This window comes from Aotus nancymaae, unplaced genomic scaffold (genome assembly GCF_030222135.1).
Source record: "Aotus nancymaae isolate 86718 unplaced genomic scaffold, 86718_ANA_hifiasm-v0.15.2.pri h1tg000020l, whole genome shotgun sequence".
NCBI classification, from domain to species: domain Eukaryota; kingdom Metazoa; phylum Chordata; class Mammalia; order Primates; family Aotidae; genus Aotus; species Aotus nancymaae.
In genome coordinates, this window is record NW_026988432.1 from 55381921 (window position 1) to 55402723 (window position 20803).

Below are 20803 nucleotides of genomic sequence, written 5' to 3' on the forward strand. Positions count from 1 at the left end.
GCCTTCATTCAGAGCCTATGGGTAAAATATAAGACATACTCTGACCAATCGACAAAGGACTGATATGTAGAATATAAATATGCCCTGGATCCTTAAGCAGTTGAATACTACAACTTGAATTTTACAATAGTTAACCATCTAGGCAACTGATCTACCTAAAAAGCCTTTATAAAACACCTTTTTTACAGCCATAAAAAAGAATGACTTCATGTCCTTTGCAGGGACATCGATGAAGCTGGAAGCCATCATTCTCAGCAAACTAACACAGGAACAGAAAACCAAACACTGCATGTTCTCACTCATAAGTGGGAGCTAAACAATGAGAACATATGGACACAGGGAGGGGAACATCACACACCAGGGCCTGTCGGCAGTGGGGAGGCATAGGGAGGGAGAGCATTAGGACAAATACCTAATGCATGCAGGGCTAAAAACTAGGTGACGGGTGGATAGGTGCAGCAAACCACCATGGCACATGTATACTTATGTAACTCACACGTTCAGAACATGTTTCCCCAGAATTTAAATTAAAAACAAACAAACTAAACAAAAACGCCTTTTTGCTCAGCACCTCGCTGGACATTGTAGAGAGGAGGCCAAAAGTAGAATACACCATCCCCGACTCCAATGAGCTAAAAAAGCTACAGTTTATTCAGAACTATTTGCCGGGCACATTATCTTTTTTTTCTTTCTTTTTCTTTTTTTTTTTTTTGAGACAAAGTCTCACTCTGTCACCTAGGATGGAGTGTAGTGGCATGATCTCAGCTCACTGCAACTCGCCTCCTGGGTTCAAGTGATTCTCCTGCCTCAGCCTCCGAGTAGCTGAAATTACAGATGTGCATCATCATGCCCGGCTGATTTTTGTATTTTTAGTAGAGACAGGGTTTCACCATGTTGACCAGGATGGTCTCTAATTCCCAACCTCAGCTGATCTGCCCATCTTGGCCTCCCAAAGTGCTGAGATTGCAGGTGTGAGCCACTGTGCCCGGCCTTGGGCACATTATCTTTAGCCTCCCAATAACTCTGCAGGTTAGGTACTGTAGAAATCCCAGAAGCCAAAAGCAAGTTCCCAGGATTTGTGGTTCAATGTCTTTGTATCTTGCCCCTCCGCCCACTCCCGGCCTCAGCACTCACCAGTGTTGATCTCCTCCTCATCATAGACATCCACCTCCAGGAGCCTGATGAGCATGCGGAAGAGGATCCTGAGGAACTGTAAATAGGAGCCCGTCTTTCCCACCTGATGGAAAGATTTTTAATTAGGGAGGAATGGAGGCAGGAAAGAGGGGAGGAAAAGAGAAAAGAGATTTCACACATTGTCTCCGTAGTGTCTCTTGCCTGAGAGGCCTAAATGAGGTCCTCATTGCTCTGTCACACCTGCTCCACCCCCACAAGGTTCTCTGGCTTCTTTCTTTCTTGGAGAAGACTTGCCAACCCCAACCTAAGAAAGGGCCCAGCCTGACCCTACCTTGGGGGGCCCGGTCAGCAGCAGCCGCCGGGGGTGGAAGGTTCGGGTGCCAGAGGCCGGGTCCGGCTGGTTGCTGTAGTCAGCATGGTGCTGCCGGGCCGAGGTCCACTGCCTGTAGTAGAGGGACTGCTCCTCACTGCTCATGTCCTTGTTCAGGAGTGGCCGCAAGGAGCTCACCCAGGCCACGTCGGCATGAGGCAGCAGGGACGAGGAGGACGGCAGCTTGCCACTCTTCTGGGAGCCCAGGAGGCTGTAGGCTGCTTTGGATAGGATCACCACCGGTGGCAGGGCTGTTTGCGGGCCCCGGTAGCCTCTAATGGGCTGTCCCGGCCATGGGAGGGTCCTGGGTCCTGAGGAGGATGAAGATGGCTTGGAGATGGTGCTGCTTGCCATCTGGGGGCCCAAGGAGTCACACTCTTGCTTCAGAGTCTCCCCGGCTCCAGTTCCAGGTGTGCTGGCAGAGACCCCTTCATCCATCCCCAGACTGGTGGCTGGGCTCTGGAAGCTGGGGGTCAGGGGCTGCTTCTTGGACTTGTCAGCTGTGCTGGAAGAGCTCACTCCATTCTCCATGATGGAACCTGCGAGAGGACAGACAGAACCCACCCCACAGCAGCCCTGTTACTGATCTAAGGTGTGCTCTTCCAGGCTCCTGGCAGCTTTGGGAAGGAGGCAAAGACCAGGAAAGCAGCGGAGACTGGGCTCAGCTCTGCGGCTGCAGACCCTGAGCAAGAAATCTTCCCTTTGCTGCTGCTTCACACTGCTCCATGTTGCTCCCTTGCCCTGACTTCTCAGTGGGTTTGGCCAATGGGAGCCACCAGCAGGAGATGGGTGCTTCTTCCTTGGCTTCCCCTGCATGGTCACCAGCAGTGGGCCGCCTTTCTCTACTGTGGGCTTCGGCTCAGGTCTGGAGAGGTGTTCCTGTCCCTCCCTGCGTCAGGCCCACAGTGGCCAGGGCTCCCTGGGGTTAACCACCCCCAGCACACCACATCTTGTCTCTTGCTCCTTTTCCAAGTTCTGTCCACATCTTAGTAAACAGTCCCTCTACTAAACGCTCCTCAAATGACCTGGTTTGGGTCTGCCCTCCAATTCCTTCTAGGACCCCACCCAACACAGTCTCCACATTCAAGTCCTGCCCTGGGGGCACTTCTCGGGGCTTCCTTCTGGGGACTGAGGGCCTCATGCCTCTGGCTTCAGATCAGCTCCCCAGACTGCAACCCCTTCCATAGACTCCCAAGCCAGGGTGGGGGATGCCTTTGCATGAAGTGGGGTGGCAGGCGTATGCGATGCCAAGGGCGGTAGCTTTTCCCTAAAGTAGCTGTACACATTTGGCCAGTTCCTTTCAAATGTGTTTTTCCTCCGAATAGACCAGCCACTCTTTGGTTTGAAGACAAACCAAAAGCTCATTACATTCAGGACTAAAGGCCCTCTCTGAGCTTAGCTTGCTGCTGCCAGACATGGAGGTTGAATCCCCACCTTGGGAGATCCTGAATGAACAGCCATCAGTGAGAGATGATTAAAACTCAGCCCCTCTACTCGCTCAGCTGCCAATGTCTCTCCATCTTGGGGGAGAGCGTGCCTTCCCCGCCACCAGTGCTGCGCGTTCTGGCCAGTGAACCTTCCCCATCATCCTCCAAGTCAGCCATGGCTGGGGTCCCTGTGCTCCATGGCCTGTAGGGAGGGACACAGTAGCCAAGGACAGTCGACCTTTGTGAGTTCAACAGCACAAGGCCAAGGATGTGCTCACTTTGTGGGGCAGCTCCTCAAGTGAGGGAAAGGAAGGAGTGAGATGGAAGAACCACAGGAAGGAAGACAAGCTACCCTTCTCCTCATGCTGGTATCCAGAAGCTTCCGGATGTTATCTCCCTGCCTCCTTTCCGTGAACCTTTACTATCTTTCAAACCCCTTGACTCTATTCTGAAACTGCTCTGAGAGAGAAAACTGGGGAGCCTGTTGTGGTGGGGCTGAGGTCCACATGGTCAGCCCTAGCCCCTGGCAGGAGTAGTAGCCGTGTGTGCACGGGAGCAGGGCAGCTCTAGCTCCTCCAGGCTGAGGGTCACTATCAACAGCAAACCCCACAGACCCTCCTCTTCCGTTCCTGCACAGAGCCATCCAGTAGCTGCTGCCAGAATGGACAGGAAGACCAGTGCTGTTTTTGGACAAAATTATGGTGTGTTCGCATGTATGTGTCAGAGTGACGGAAGAATCTCAATGACAGTTCAAAAAAAGGGTGAGAGGCGGGGTGCGGTGGCTCACGCCTGTAATCCCAGCACTTTGGGAGGCCGAGGCAGGTGGATCACCTGAGGTCAGGAGTTTGAGACCAGCCTGGCCAACATGGTGAAACCCGTCTCTACTAAAAATGCAGAAGTTAGCTAGCTAGGCATGGTGGTGGGCACCTGTAATCCACTCGGAAGGCTGAGGCAGGAGAATTTCTTGAACCCAGGAGGCAGAACTTGCAGTGAGCCAAGATGGCACCAATGTACTCTAGCTAGCCGACAAGCGCAAAACTCCATCTTGAAAAAAAAAGGGGTGAGGGGAGAAGGAGGGGCATGCCACCCCAATGTTAAGGGTGGTTACCTCTGGAAGTGGGAGTGTATTTCATTTTTAATGAACTGCAATTTCCACCTCCTGGGTTCAAGCGATTCCCCTGCCTTAGTCTCCAGAGTAGCTAGGATTACAGGTGTCAGCCACCACACCTGGCTAATTTTTTGTATTTTTAGTAGAAATGGGGTTTCACCATGTTGACCAGGCTGGTCTTGAGCTCCTGACCTCAGGTGATCCACCCGCCTCAGCCTCCCAAAGTGCTGGGATTACAGGTATGAGACACTGTGCCCAGATGACAGTCTCCATGTTTTCTGCATTAAGCTTTATTACTTTCATAATCAGAAAAAATGTAAAGAGTGCAGCATTTGCTGTAATGCAATTTATCAGAAGAAAAGTCATGCCAGGCACTGCCATAGACCTTCAGTAATGCAAGGCAGGGGATGGCAGGATGCAGGGTGGGTCTTCACTATCGACAATGTCCCCAGAGGAGCCTTCAGCATACAATGCTTGCTGTTAACTGTTTAGAAACGCCATCGATTGATTCATTCAAGCAAACATTTTGTGCCAGGTACTGAGCCATTTAGCACAAACTTACAGCTTCAGGACCTGGAAGAAAAACAGGGCCTTGGCCGGGCACAGTGGCTCATGCCTATAACCCCAGCACTTTGGGAGGCTAAGGTGGGCAGATCACAAGGTCAGGAGTTCGAGACCAGCCTGACCAACATGGTGAAACTCCGTCTCTACTAAAAATATAAAAATTAGCCAGACGTGGTAGCTCACGTCTGTAATCCCAGCTACTCAGGAGGCTGAGGCAGGAGAATCACTTGAACCTAGGAGGCGGAGGCTGCAGTGAGCCGAGATTGCGCCACTGCACTCCAGCCTGGATGACAGAGACTCCGTCTCAAAAAAAAAAAAAAATTCTCTGAATGGGTGATAAAAATTAAAATAAATAAAAAATAAAAATAATTTTAAAAAAGGAAAGAGAAAAGAAAAACAAGACCTTTGTGCAAATATGAGATGCATAATAACCATTAGAAGATTAAGGGTAGAAAAGACTAGGGAAAATGGTACAGGCTGGGGTTGATAAAATTGTTTTTGGCCTATTACCAAGCTCTTCCTTAAATGTTTACCCAGAGAAGTATTTTCTGGCTGTTCAATAGTCATGTTTTTCAAGCATCTCCCCTGTGGAGCTGGTTCTGGAGAGGATGCCAGAGTCCCTGAAGGCTCCTCTGAAGGCCGTCAGGGTGTCAGTAAATGCCTCTGCCTTCCACATTCCTGCACACCTCCTGACTCATGTCTCTCACTCCATGAAAGAGAAAAGAAAGTACTGACCCGACGTCCCTGTGACAGCGCTGCTATTGCTCTGGGGCCGCTCCAGGTCGATAAGCAGCTCATCAGAGTCATTTTCGCTGACAGCAGCTCTCTCCTGCTCCTTCCCGCTGAGGTCCAGGGCGACAGTGGGTCCCCGAATGACCTCTTTTGAGACATAGCAGCATGCCAGACCCACCTCCTGTTCCAAGGCCGTGCGAGTTAAATAGCTTGAGTCAATTAACCGGAGGTCACAGTACTTCAAAGACCTGAACAAAAGTAATTGTGGTGTTGGTGAGTCCATCTGGCCAGGCACGCAGCATGTATGTGTGCCTGGTGATCTGGATGCAACACGCAGCAGTGAAAATCCTAGGTTTCAGTGCGAGGTGAGCATTGACGGAAACCTCAGCTCTGCCGCCTCCCAGCTATTATGACCCTTCTCTGTGCTTCATTTTCTTCGAGTATGAAGAGTGGATAGTAATGCCAGTCTCATATGGTTGTTGTAAAGACTGAATACACGTAAGGCATTTAGGGCACTACTTGACATGCCCAGTAAGCATTCAACTAATGCTTTCATTGTGGTTGTTGTTGCCCTCTAGTCTATGGAGTCTAGGTCCTTGAGAGGGGCGGGAATAGCAGATTAACAAAGAAAAAGCACTTTGTGCGTGTGTGTGTGTGTGTGTGTGTGTGTGTGTGTGTGTGTATCCTGCTTTTCCTCCCTGCCTCTCTGATACTTCTCAAATGTGGCTTTCTCCCATTCCCAAAATTGCTGGGTGCTCTCTGGAAAGTTAAAAAAGAAAAGAAAAGAAGGCTGTATAGCTGTATTTCTTATATCCCTGCATAAAACAATCCTCTTCTCATTTCCTGCCAAACAAAGGAAATGACTGGGCCATCAGCCAAATTTTCATCATCAGTTCAGCTGGACAACTAATGAAAAATGGAATTAATTATTGAAACTGTACCTGGGAAAGGTTTCTCCAAGAGGATCTTTGCCAGTTAATATCACAATACAAGGTAGACCGTCTAAATCTTGGTATGTCCGAGGGATCCACTCTTCTGGTTCATTTCCTCTCCAAGTCTATAGAAAGAGACCCATACGTTAAAATTAAAACTCCTCATTTAAATTTCCACTTTTTTGCAGGTTTCTAAGTCCAGATTTTGGACACACTGTGCTTTCAAATTACTTCCACTAAGTGTTTATATATGTGTATGTATGTATATTTTAATTGCTACTATACAGCATATAGAAGGCACTTCTGTAGGAACTGTAGTTTTTTTTTTTTTTTTTTTTTTTTTGTTTTACAGAAGGCCTGTAGTTTTTTTTTTTAATCTCAGTAGGATAAAATGGGATATGCTGGTATACCTCATACATTAGTAACACAAGCCAAAAACATATACAGTATGAAATATCCCACTAGTGATCGAAACTTTACAGAAGTCCTGGATAAACTACCTGCATCAAGGCACTTAAATATACTTTCTTCACATATTGGACAAATTTTTGGGATTAGAAGACTGAAAAAGAGTTTCAGTTGTGAATGACTCAGAAAAGAATCTCAGATCTCCATTAAAACAGACATTCACCAAGAAAATAATGAAAACAATGAATTACTCTTGATAGTTATTTTCCCTCCTTCTTGCTTTACTGACTTTTAAAATAACTAACAAGCAGTTATTGGCTTAGGGCCTCAAAACAGTCTCTCTCAAGAAGGTTAAAAATATATCCAGACCTGATTGAGAAAAAAACAACAAAACAAAACTGCCCCTTATTTGGAAGAGTAATGTCATGTGCCCATGGTTTCTCAAATAATCTGTTAAGTATCAATTTCTCATATATATTAAGACACATATACATAAACACACATATCTTCAATAAATGGAACATCAATCTTGAAAACATGAATATATCAATGAAAAGAAAAGTAATCCCACCAATCTGAAAAAATATTCAAAAGTAAAATGATTGGTTCGAGGCCCAGGTGATGTTGACACTGTTCTCAGAACACAAGGACCAGGTCCAACTGGCCACTTTCCCCTTCTGAAGAAGCCAATGAAAGCCACCATTTCTTGCCTGGACTTTTACAATGGCATCCTTAAAATAATGATGTAAGTAGTGTAAACAAAGCTGCTGGGAAGTTCGAACGGGATGGAGTCCACGGGAGCTCAGCAAGGCCTCTGCAGGCAGACTGTGTCACCAGATTCCCTCCTCCCTGGGCAGGGTATCTCTGAAAAAAGGCAGCAGCCCATCAGGGACTTAAAAATAAATGCTGCCACCTTCCTGGGACAGAGCACCTGGGAAAAGGGGCAGTTGTAGGTATAGCTTCAGCAGATTTAAACATCCCTGCCCAGCAGCTCTGAAGAAAGCTGCAGATCTCCCATTACAGTGTTCAAATTCTGATAAGGGACAGACTGCCTCTTCAAGTGGCTCCCTGACTCCCATGTATCCTGACTGGGAGACAACTCACAGAGGAGTGTTCTGGCTGGCATCTGATGGGTACCCTTCTGGGATGAAGCTACCAGAGGAAGAACAGGTAGCAACCTTTGCTGTTCTGCAGCCCCTGCTGGTGATTCCCAGGCAAGCAGGGTCTGGAGTGGACCTCCAGCAAACTCCAGCACACCTGCAGCAGAGGGGCCTGACTGTTTGAAGGAAAACTAACAAACAGAAATAGTTTCAACATCAACAGAAAGGATGTCCACTCAGAGACCCCATACAAAGGTCACCAAGCTCAAAGACCAAAGGTAGATAAATCCACAAAGATGGGACGAAACCAGCACAAAAAGGCTGAAAATTCTAAAAACCAGAATGCCTGTTCTCCTCCAAGGGATCACAACTTCTTGCCAGCAAGGGAAAAAAACTGGATGGAGAATGAGTTTGATGAACCAACAGAAGCAGGCTTCAGAAGGTGGGTTATAACAAACTTCTCCGAGCTAAAGGAATATGTTCTAACCCAATGCAAGGAAGCCAAGAACCTTGAAAAAAGGTTAGACAAAATGATAACTAGAATTACCAGTTTAGAGAAGAATATAAATGACCTGATGAAGCTGAAAAACACGAGAACTTCATGAAGCATACGCAAGTTTCAATAGCCAAATTAATCAAGTGGAAGAAAGAATATCAGAGATTGAAGATCAACTCAATAAAATAAAGCCAGAAGACAAGATTAAAGAAAAAAGAGTGAAAAGACATGAACAAAACCTCCAAGAAATATGGGATTATGTGAAAATACCAAATCTACGTTTGATTGGTGTACCCAAAAGTGATGGGGAGAATGAAACCAAGCTGGAAAACACTCTTCAGGATATTATCCAGGAGAACTTCCCCAACCTAGCAAGGCAGGCCAACATTCAAATTCAGGAAATACAGAGAACACCACAAAGATACTCCTTGAGAAGAGCAATCCCAAGACACATAATCGTCAGATTCACCAGGGTTGAAATGAAGGAAAAAATGCTAAGGGCAGCCAGAGAGAAAGGTTGGGTTACCCACAAAGGGAAGCCCATCAGACTAACAGCAAATCTTTCTGCAGAAACCCTACAAGCCAGAAGAGAGTAGGGGCTAATAGTAAACATTCTTAAAGAAAAGAATTTTCAACCGAGAATTTAATATCCAGCCAAACTAAGCTTCATAAGTAAAGGAAAATAAAATCCTTTATGGACAAGCAACTGCTGAGAGATTTTGTCACCACCAGGCCTGCCTTACAAGAGCTCCTGAAGGAAGCACTAAACACAAAAAGGAACAACTAGTATCAGCCACTGAAAAAACATACCAAATTGTAAAGATCGTCCATGCTAGAAAGAAACTGCATCAACTAACGGGCAAAATAACCAACTAGCATCATAATGGCAGGATCAAATTCACACACAACAATATTAACCTTAAATGTAAATGGGCTAAATGCCCCAATCAAAAGACACAGACTGGCAAATTGGATAAAAAGTCAAAATCCATTGGTGTGCTGTATCCAGGAAACCCATCTCACATGCAAGGATACACACAGGCTCAAAATAAAGGGACGGAGGAATATTAACCAAGCAAATGGAAAGCAAAAAAAGCAGAGATTGCAATCCTGATTTCTGTTAAAACAGACTTTAAACCAACAAAGATCAAAAGAGACAAAGAAGGATATCACATAATGGTAAAGGGATCAATGCAACAAGAAGAGTTAACTATCCTAAATATATATGCACTAATACAGGAGCACCCAGATTCATAAAGCAAGTTGTTAGAGACCTACAAAGAGACTTAGACTCCTGCACAATAATGTGGGAAACTTTAATACCCCACTGTCAATATTAGATCAACGAGACAGAAAATTAACAAGGATATCCAGGACTTGAACTCAGTTCTGGACCAACCAGACCTGAGAGACATCTACAGAACTCTCCACTCCAAATCAACAGAATATACATTCTTCTCAGCACCACATCATACTTATTCTAAAATTGACCACCTAATTGGAAGTAAAACACTCCTCAGCAAATGCAAAAGAATAAAAATCATAACAAAACGTCTCTCAGACCACAGTGCAATCAAATTGGAACTCAGAATTAAGAAACTCACTCAAAACCACACAACTACATGAAAACTGAACAACCTGCTCCTGAATGACTACTGGATAAATAATGAAATGAAGGCAGAAATAAAGATGTTCTTTGAAACCAATGAGAACGAAGATACAACATACCAGAATCTCTGGGACACAATTAAAGCAGTGTCTAGAAGGAATTTTTTTTTTCTGCACATCATACAATCAATGCTTCAAAATAGAGGGAAATTTATAGCACTAAATGCCCACAAGAGAAAGCAGGATTGATCTAAAACTGACACCCTAACAACACAATTAAAAGAAGTAGAGGAACAAGAACAAACAAATTAAAAACCTAGCAGAAGACAAGAAATAACTAAGATCAGAGCAGAACTGAAGGAGCTAGAGACACAAAAAACCCTTAAAAAAAAAAATCAATGAATCCAGGAGCTAGTTTTTTTGAAAAGATCAACAAAATAGATAGACTGCTAGCCAGACTAATAAAGAAGAAAAGAATCAAATGGATGTAATACAAAATGACAAAGTGGATATCACCACCTATCCCACAGAAATACAAACTACCATCAGAGAATATTATAAACACTTCTATGCAAATGAACCAGAAAATCTAGAAGAAATGGATAAATTCCTGGACACTTACACCCTCCCAAGACTAAACCAGGAAGAAGTCGAATCCCTGAACAGACCAATAACAAGTTCTGAAATTGAAGCAGCAATTAATAGCCTACCAACCAAAAAAAAGTTCAGGACCAGATGGTTTCACAGCCAAATTCTACCAGAGTTACAAAAAGGAGCTGGTATCATTCCTTCTGAAACTATTCCAAACAACAGAAAAAGAGGGAATCCTTCCTAACTCATTTTATGAGGCCAACATCATCCTGATACCAAAACAAGTCAGAGATACAACTAAAAAAGAAAATTTCAGGTCAATATCCCTGATGAACATTGATGCAAAAATCCTCAGTAAAATACTGGCAAAGGAAATCCAACAGCACATCAAAAAGCTTATCCATCACAATCAAGTTGGCTTCATCCCTGGGATGCAAGGCTGGTTCAACACATGCAAATCAATAAACGTAATCCATCACATAAACAGAACTAAAGAGAAAAAGCACATGTTTATCTCAATATATGCAGAGAAGGCTTTCAACAAAATTCAACAGCCCTTTATGCTAAATGCTCTCAATATACTAGGTACTGATGAAACATATCTCAAAATAATAAGAGCTATTTATGACAAACCCACAGCCAATATCATAGTGAGTGGGCAAAAACTGGAAGCATTCCCTTTGAAAACTGGCACAAGACAAGGATGCCCTCTCTCACCACTCCTATTCAATATAGTACTGGAAGTTCTGGCCAGGGTAATCAGGCAAAAAAAAAGAAATAAAGTTTATTCAACTAGGAAAAGAGGAAGTCAAATTGTCTCTATTTGCAGACAACGTGATTGTATATTTAGAAGACCCCATTGTCTCAGCCCTTAAATCTCCTTAAGCTGATAAGGAACTTCAGCAAAGTCTCAGGATATAAAATTGATGTGCAAAAATCACAAGCATTCCTATACACCAATAACAGATAAACAGATAGCCAAGTCATGAGTGAACTCCCATTCACAATTGCTACAAAGAGAATAAAATACCTAGGAATACAACCAACAAAGGATGTGAAGGACCTCTTTAAGAACTACAAACCACTGCTCAAGGAAATAAGAGAAGACACAAACAAATGGAAAAACATTCCATACTCATGGTTAGAAAGAATCAGTATCATGAAAATGGCCATATTGGCCAAAGTTATTTATAGATTCAATGCTATCCCCATCAAGCTACCATTCACTTTCTTCACAGAATTAGAAAAAAACCACCCTAAATTTCATATGGAACCAAAAAAGCCTGCATAGCCAAGACAATCCTAAGGAACACACACACACACACACACACACACACACACACACAGCTGGAGGCATCACGTTACCTGACTTCAAACGATACTACAAGGCTACAGTAATCAAAACAGCATGGTACTGGTACCAAAACAGAGATATAGACCTATGGAACAGAACTGAGGCCTCAGAAATAACACCGACACATCTACAACCATCTGATCTTTGACAAACCCGACAAAAACAAGCAATGGGGAAAGGATTCCCTATTTAATAAATGGTGATGGGAAAACTGGCTAGCCATATGCAGAAATCTGACACTGGATCCCTTCCTTACACCTCGTACAAAAATTAACTCAAGATGGATTAAAGATTTAAACATAAGACCTAAAATCATAAAAACCCTAGAAGAAAACCTAGGCGAGACCATTCAGGACATAGGCATTGGTAAGGACTTCATGACTAAAACAACAAAAACAACGGCAACAAAAGCCAAAGTACACAAATGGGATCTAATCAAACTAAAGAGCTTCTGCACAGCAAAAGAAACTATCAGAGTGAACGAGCAACCTATAGAATGGGAGAACATTTTTGCAATCTACCCATCTGACAAAGGGCTAATATCCACACTCTACAAAGAACTTAAACAAATTTACAAGAAAAAGCAAACAACCCTATCAAAAAGTGGGCGAAGGATATGAACAGACACTTCTCAAAAAGAGACATTTATGCAGCCAACAAACATATGAAAAAAAGCTCATTATCACTGGTCATTAGAGAAATGCAAATCAAAGCCACAATGAGATACCATGTCATGCCAGTTAGAATGGCAATCATTAAAAAGTCAGGAGACAAAACATGCTGGAGAGCATGTGGAGAAATAGGAATGCTTTTACACTATTGATGGAAGTGTAAACTAGTTCAACCGCTGTGGAAGACAGTGTGGTGATTCCTCAAGGATTGAGAACCAGAAATACCATTTGACCCAGCAATCCCATTACTGGGTATATATCCAAAGGATTATAAATCATTCTATTATAAAGACACATGCACATGTATGTTTATTGTGGCACTGTTCACAACAGCAAAGACTTGGGACCAACCCAAATTTCCATCAATGATAGACTGGATAAAGAAAATGTGGCATATATATACCATATTATGCAACCATAAAAAAGGATGAGTTCATGTCCTTTGCAGGGACATAGGTGAAGCTGGAAACCATCATTCTCAGCAAACTAACACAAGAATAAAAAACCAAACACTGCATGTTCTCACTCATTAAGTGGGAGCTGAACAAAGAACACATGGACACAGGGAGGGGAACATCACACACTGGGGCCTGTCAGGGGTGGGGGGCGAGGTAAGGGATAGCATTAGAAGAAATACCTAATGTAGATGATAGGGTGATAGATGCAGCAGACCACCACGGCACGTGTATAACTATGTAACAAACCTGCACATTCTGCACATGTACCCCAGAACTTAAAAAAAAAGTAAAATGATCTTAAAGATTTTTCTATTTTAGAACAGAAAGAAAAATGGGCATCTCTTAAGTAGAGAGGGTGGTTTCTACTACTTTTCATTAAGTGTGTAGCATGTACCTATACTTTTTGTTACCTTTCTAGCAGTTATTATAAGAAATGAACTGACATTTCTGATAATGCTTTAGGGGAAAGGACTAAGAAGCAAGGTGTTAAGTAATACATACAACATTATTCTAAAAAAGACTGGTACTTCCTTTGCTAAGCACAAAAAAAGAAAGTCACAATGGCTGCACGTGGTGGCTCACGCCTGTAATCCCAGCACTTTGGGAGGCCGAGGCAGGCAGATCACAAGGTCAAGAGTTAGACCAGCCTGGCCAATATGGTGAAACCCCATCTCTACTAAAAATACAAAAATTAGCTGGGCATGGTGGAGGTACTTGGGACACTGAGGCAGAAGAATCACTTAAACCTGGGAGGCAGACGTTGCAGTGAGCCAAGATTGTGCCACTGCACTCCAGCCTGGGTGACAGAGTGAGAGTGAGATGCTGTCTCAAAAAAAAAAAAAAAAAAAAAAGGAAAAAAAAGTCACCAGGCAAAATATAATAGGGTTAGATTAATGATTTGCTGATGCCAAGAAAAGGCTCAATAAAGAAAAGCCAGTCTTGGCTGGGTACAGTGGCTCATGCCTGTAATCCCAGCACTTTGGGAGGTGAAGGTGGGCGGATCACAAGGTCAAGAGATCAAGACCCTTCTGGCCAACATGGTGAAATCCTGTCTCTACTAAAAATACAAAAATTAGCTGGGTGTTGTGGTGTGCAACTGTAACCCTAGCTACTTGGGAGGCTGAGGTAGGAGAACTGCTTGAACCCGGAAGGCAGAGGTTGCAGTGAGCTTGAGATTGTGCCACTGCACTCCAGCCTGGGGACAGAGTGAAACTCCGTCTTAAAAAAAAAAGAAAAAAAGAAAAGCCAGTCTTTAGAAATAAACATTCCCACAATCACTTCAAATAAAATTTCTGTAATTTGTAAAATTGAAAGAAGCTTAACCATTCTTAGGCTTTTACTTGTTGTCCAATCTTTTATTATACATGTGCATACTAAGGGGAAATAGGGAATCTACGTTAACTGTTTACAAGTTTCACAGACTTTCCATGTTGTAGAAAAATCAATGTATCAAAAAGATTTTTTTAATGCTAGAAGAAAAATTCTCTATAAAAATTTAATTTTCCATACTATTTCATGTCAAGGGGAACCATAACATTGCCTGACTTAAAGCAAACCATTCTGGAATAGAAATCACTTTACCGATTGCCTTCACGCTGGATGCAAGGTATCCCTGACACCAGGCTTCTCCCTGAATGTGTTTTATCTCCCAGAATCATCTCTATATAGGTCATGGCTTTACCAAGAAGAATGAGGTCAGGTTATATTGATGGAATAACAGATAAAACATTTTACTATATGAGAACTTTTTTTTTTTTTCAAAACTGGGTCTCACTTTGTCACCCAGACTGGAGTGCAGTGGTGCCATCTTGGCTAATGGTGACCTCTGCCTCCCAGGTTCAAGATTCTCCTGCCTCAGCCTTCTGAGTAGCTGTGATTATAGGTGCATGCCACCACACCTGGCTAATTTTTGTATTTTTAGTAGAGATGGGGTTTTGCCATGTTGGCCAGGCTGGTCTGGAACTTCTGACCTCAAGCAATCTGGCCACCTCAGTCTTCCAAAGTGCTGGGATTATAGGCGTGAGCCACCACACCTGGCCTATAAGAGGATATTTATTTTCAGAAGATTATTAGCCAAATCTCACTTCTACTCTTAAGCAACCACAGCTAGTCAAACTCACTATAAAATGCTTTTCCATCACACTGCTACTTTTAATGACTGATGGCTGCAGTTCTACTGTGCATCAACCATGCCCTCAAGATGATTTTATTGCAGAAGCACTTAACACAAAAGATGGGGTGATCATTGAGTTCAAGGATAATACCAGGCTTAAGACCAAAGACATCTAATGAAAACTTCACATGTCTTCTGGAGGAACTGACTCACTTAAACTTTGTATACTTCCAAAGGGCTCATCATCAGTATAAGCTAACCACAATACATAACAGGATAATTAGGGGTAAGCACAAAAATAAGGTCACATAATAGAAGTAGTGTTGGATTCTACCCAAGAGTAGAGATAGAAGGCACAATCTTGCCATCCTGAAAATGGTGAAGGAGGTTGGTAACTTAGAAATAAATAAGTGAATCAGAATCTACTTGACAATTCAGTCTTGCTTAGGATGTAAACATCCCAACATGATCTCATATTTTTACTCCTGCACAAATACAGAGTATAAAAAGGATTGATGTGATCCGGAGATTTTGAGAATTTGGGATTTGTTTATTTTTATACATTTTAAAGAGACAGGGTCTCACTCTGTTGCACAGGCTAGAGTACAGTGGTGGGATCGTAGCTTACTGCAGCCTGGAACTCCTAGGCTCAAGCAATCCTCCTGCCTCACCCTCCCAAGTAGCCGAGACTACAGGCATGAGCCATCACAACGGCCAGAATATGGTACTCTCTTCCGTGTACTTGGTGCCTGGCAGCTACTCATACCAATTGAAGAAGATGCCACTGCCTTGAGAAGTCATAACTTGAGGCCTTCTTCATTTAGGGCACTGCAATCCTCAACCAATGGCCCTTTAAAAGCCCTGCAGGTGATTCTGATGAACTAGCCGCCAGGTGAAGAACCTCAGGCCTTGACTGTGGTTTTCAAACAGTGGTCCAGATGAGTAAATTATTTAGGACCGACTGATTTATACTGACTTAGTGACTGGCCCATCTGAATACATGACTGAAGACTCTATAAGTAGCTACACTTAATCATTGTCAACAGAAACCAAGAGAAGACCCTGCAGCCTCACATCCATTTAGGTCATCTCTGGCGACAAGTATGTGAGATTCAGCATGGTGCTGCTGACTGTTTGCCTTTCCAAATTCTCCATCATCAGCAATATTCAAAGTCTAAAGCCTGTAACTCATGTCTCCATGAATTATACTGTAAGAAGCATTTCTGAAGTTTTGTTATTCATTGTAGGAATTCCACTGTAATGTAGTCTATAATGTAAAATTGTGAACATGTATCTATATATGAAACATAAATGTTATAACTTCTAAAATATAGGAGTTTCTATTTTTTGGACAATTTTATTTGTTCCAGTTGCTTATCAAGCTAATACAAGATATTTTGTTTGCATTTTGGATTATTCAATTTAGGTTAGCTAACAGAACACAAGAAAAAGACTGACATTTGCAGAACAATTTTTGAATACTAAGTAATCATCTCCAAATTAAAACTCTTAGAGATTATACAGTCCAATTCTCTCATTTTGCAGAGGGCGAAAATGCAAATTCCCCCAAGACTATGTGCCTTCTTTTCATAAAATCTGTGCTGAACCAGATTTTCTTTAACCCTATTTAGCTGTATTTAGTGTATAGGGTGCAGATACAAGTTGGTCTAACTCAGACATACAGTACCTAGCTCAGTTCCATACCAACATATAGGTGGATATTTGATTAAATGCTTTCTAATGCCTAGGCCCCACTGGATTATAGGCCCAGAAAAACCAAGCCAGGCATAAGGTAGGGAGTTAGGATCATTGGTTGAGGATTCTACTACTCGCACCCCAATGCCTGACAGGAGGGGAAGGGGAGAGGCAGTCAGTCACCGGCCGTGCAGAGGGAGCAGTGAGGGACTCGGTCATGCACTAAATCCTTCTGTAGGGTGCCTGGCGAAGTCTCAGTCCAGCCAAAGCCTTGGGGCTGAGGGTCAAAGCAAGTAAAAAGAAACAACAAACTGTTGAGGAATCCACATGCAAGAGGGCTAGGAACAGTTTTGAGTGCTGAAGATGAAACAGAATACTTTACCGACTCTAGACATGAGCTCATAGACAGGCTAGATGAACAGAAAAGAATTAGTGAGTTGAGGATACTTAAAGCGTTACCCCACAGAGGTCTGAGAGGACAACTTACCTTTTTTTCTGAGAAAACAGATGACCGAGTGCTAGATGCATCTTGAACAAGGCTGATAAACATGGGGTCAAATTAGGTCATCTCATTTTTTGCACCTGCAGTTGGAGAGCGTGGAAGACCAACTGCATGCACCTGCTATGAAGGGGCTGGGCAATCTTTACAAACTGGTTCCAATTAAGAAAGTGAATATGTCCCTTAGTTTAACCTCATCACTGTCATGGAGATCAAATTCACACATGTGTAAAAGTCTATCAAACTCAGGCCTTTGAGCTACCTATGCAGGATTCCTAGAAAAGAGAAACAAATGGTATTTTAAAGGAGAAATGTCTATCCATTGCTAACCTTTAATCGTGCCACAAAGTGAGTTGCAACGCTGAGTTCAGAGGCCGGGTTCCCAAGGATGATCTCAAACCGATACTGCAGACCCAGTTTGTCGCGCACTTCCTGTAGCCGCTCCTTGGCTAACATCGCCAGCTGTACCGAGGGCACCCTGATAATGAGCATGTGTCCCCTCCCACTTTTGTTTCTGCCCGGGGAGCTGATGAGGTCATCCATAATGCTGAGTGTTTCTGGTGTGCTGTGGTCTCGGAGTGATGCCATGGTGGTGAGAGCCATCAGAGCCTCAGAGTACTGCTGGATGAGAAGATAGCAGCGGACGACCATGCTGTGCAACCTGGGGTACCTTCAACAGAACACAAGGCACTAGCACTCAGGCAGCAGAGCCAGCTGGGAGCAGCAAGGCCTGCGCAGGAAGGATGCAGATTAAGCATAGAGGGGAAGGGGCTACTGATCAGGTGGTGGGGCTTTAGCTCTAGAATGAACTGGGATCCCACATCACTGGAAGGAAAAGGTTGAGCTTCCAAAGCATGCGAGTCAACCCACTGGGACAAGTACAGCACAGTAAAGGGGTTTAGAGATTGTCTAGTGACTCTCTCTTCTCAAAATGTGGTCTATAGACCACCAGCAGCAGGGGCACCAGCAGGACCTTGTTAGAAATCCCGAATCTCCCCACCCCAGACCTACTAATCAGAATCTGAAGCTTAACAAGACTCCAGGGGAATTACATGCACATTAAATTCTGAGATGCACTGGTCTATTCCATTCATTGCCAGCAGTCATCATGGATAATCCCTGGATCCTCTCACCTCTTGCTGGTGGCATTGGGTTAGAATGGCAGCGCTGTCCACTTATTTCTCTGATATGTAAGATTACAGTAAAGGAAACTGAGGCATTAATGTAATATCTGTTGAGTGTTAGACATATAAAGGGTAATTATTGCTACTAATCTGAGGTCAGCCTCACAGATAGCAATCTCTGTCTTTCCATAAACTGTTCTTTGGTGCTAAAGAAAACTTGGAGCTGACTGGAGAAACAGCACCCCCTAGTGGTGTAGCCTCATCATCTGAGACGCAAATCTGCACCTAGTAGCTGCAGCCGATGCTGCCATTCTCCCTGAAGCTTGGACTTCCAGGAAAGAGGATAACTTTGTTCAAATCGCCAGTTTTTACAATTGTAGAGCAGGCAGAAAACAAATCTCTCCTTTTGGTGCTACGCCTCCGCCAGGCCTGATAACAAAATGAGTACAAATGGGCAAAGAAGATCTACTTACAGGCATGAAATGTTGCTAGTCAAGAAAGTAGGTGCTTGGCTACCCTGAGCACACTGCCCAGCAGTACTTCTGCTGAATAAAATTTTTTAGAAAAGAAAGTAGGCCAGACGCGGTGGCTCACGCCTGTAATCCCAGCACTTTGGGAGGCCGAGGTGGGTAGAGATTACTTGAGGTCAGGAGTTTGAGACCATTCTGGCCAGCATTGTGAAACCCCATCTCTACTAAGAATACAAAATTAGTAATCCCAGCACTTTGGGAGGCCAAAGCGGGTGGATCACGAGGTCAAGAGATCGAGACCATCCTGGTCAACATGGTGAAACCCTGTCTCTACTAAAAATACAAAAAATTAGCTGGGCATGGTGGTGCGTGCCTGTAATCCCAGCTACTCAGGAGGCTGAGGCAGGAGAATTGCCTGAACCCAGGAGGCAGAGGTTGCGGTGAGCCGAGATCGCACCATTGCACTCCAGCCTGGGTAACAAGAGCGAAACTGTGTCTCAAAAAAAAAAAAAAAAATACAAAATTAGCTGGGTGTGGTGGTGCATGCCTGTAATCCCAGCTATTTGGGAGGCTGAGGCAAGAGAATCACTTGAATCTGGGAGGTGGAGGTTGCAAAGAGCCAAGATCATTACACTGTACTGCAGTCTGGGTGACAGAGCGAAACTCTGTCAAGAGAGGCAGGAAAGGAAGGGGGAGAAGGAAGGGAAGAGACAAAGGGAGGGAGAGAGGGAAGGAAGGAAAGAAGGTTCTGACAAAGTGGGCCCTGGGTCCAAGGTTCGTAAGGCTCTCATGGAGCCTGGTAAAATGGGGCTGGGGCCGTGCACTTTCTTTCTGGTTGCTATTTGGTAGCAATGCAGCCAACAGCAGCTGTGTAGGCTGATGGGGGATTTCACCTTTGTTCCACTTTATAATTCTATTTAAAATACAACAAGTGGTCCACTGGCTTTGCACAGAAAAGCTCTGGGTCAAATAAATGCCAATGAGAGCCATCAAATGAATAACACATGAATATTTTTGAGGTGTTTTAAAGCTGGAAAGGACCAAAGGTGCCCTGTATTCAAACCACTCTGCCTTTTCATAGGAGAATGAGTTCAAAGGCAGAGAGAAGTGCAGTTACTTGTCCCAGATCATACAACTGATCAGACACAGAGCTGGGTCTAGATTTTATCCAGTCTCTAACAATGTCTTCACACACTGCAAGGATTTAGCAGGTTGGGTAGAAATGAAGAAATCCTTCAGTTCAATAAATCCTGGGCTGGTCCCTTCAGTTAGTCAGTGAGTCATAGCTACTATTAGGCTGGGGTGACTGGGTTAGAGGAAGTAAGTATATCTATGTTCAGGCTTAATGCTTTTTGCTGGGCCATGTAGAAAAGACAAAGATAGAATACATGGTAACTTTGACATTTGGCATTTCTCTTTTTTTTTGGAGATGGAGTTTCACTTTTGTTGCCCAGGCTGGAGTGCAATGGCACGATCTCGGCTCACCGCAACCTCTGCCTCCCAGGTTCAAGCGATTCTCCTGCCTTAGCCTCCTGAGTAGCTAGGATTACAGGCATGTGCCACCATGCCCTGCTAATTTTGTATTTTAAGTAGAGACGGGGTGTCTCCATGTTGGTCAGGCTGGTCTCGAACTCCTGACCTCAGGTGATCTGCCTGCCTTGGCCTCCCAAAGTGCTGGAATTACAGGGGTGAGCCACTGTACCCAGTCATTTCTATTTCATACTCTGAAAGAATCATGAAGTTAGAAGTGCACAGTTTCTCCAATCTGTCATGCTTGCATTAAACTATATTTACAGCTTTTGCAGCACAAAACTATAATAGAAAGTTTATGGGACCATCATTTAAAATAAAAGTTATGAAACTCTGAATGATGTTAATGAAAAAAGAAGATACATTTCAAGCTGGTGGATGTAACATGTGGGTAGGAACGCTTAAAGGGGGTACTCATG

The 20803-nt window shown here is 43.7% G+C and overlaps 1 protein-coding gene across 8 annotated transcripts in view; it reads right to left on the bottom strand.

Moving 5' to 3' along the window:
- GREB1L (GREB1 like retinoic acid receptor coactivator) overlaps positions 1 to 20803 on the bottom strand; it is a 307520-nt gene that overhangs the window by 24412 nt on the left and 262305 nt on the right. For all 8 annotated transcript variants that reach the window (XM_064379355.1, XM_012445023.2, XM_064379354.1 and 5 more), the window contains 5 exons: positions 17591 to 17930; positions 6277 to 6392; positions 5339 to 5583; positions 1466 to 2043; positions 1135 to 1237 (listed from right to left, as the gene is read on the bottom strand). In XM_064379355.1, the coding sequence (XP_064235425.1) occupies positions 1135 to 1237; positions 1466 to 2043; positions 5339 to 5583; positions 6277 to 6392; positions 17591 to 17930 (1382 nt within the window). The remainder of the gene's footprint in view (positions 1 to 1134; positions 1238 to 1465; positions 2044 to 5338; positions 5584 to 6276; positions 6393 to 17590; positions 17931 to 20803) is intronic.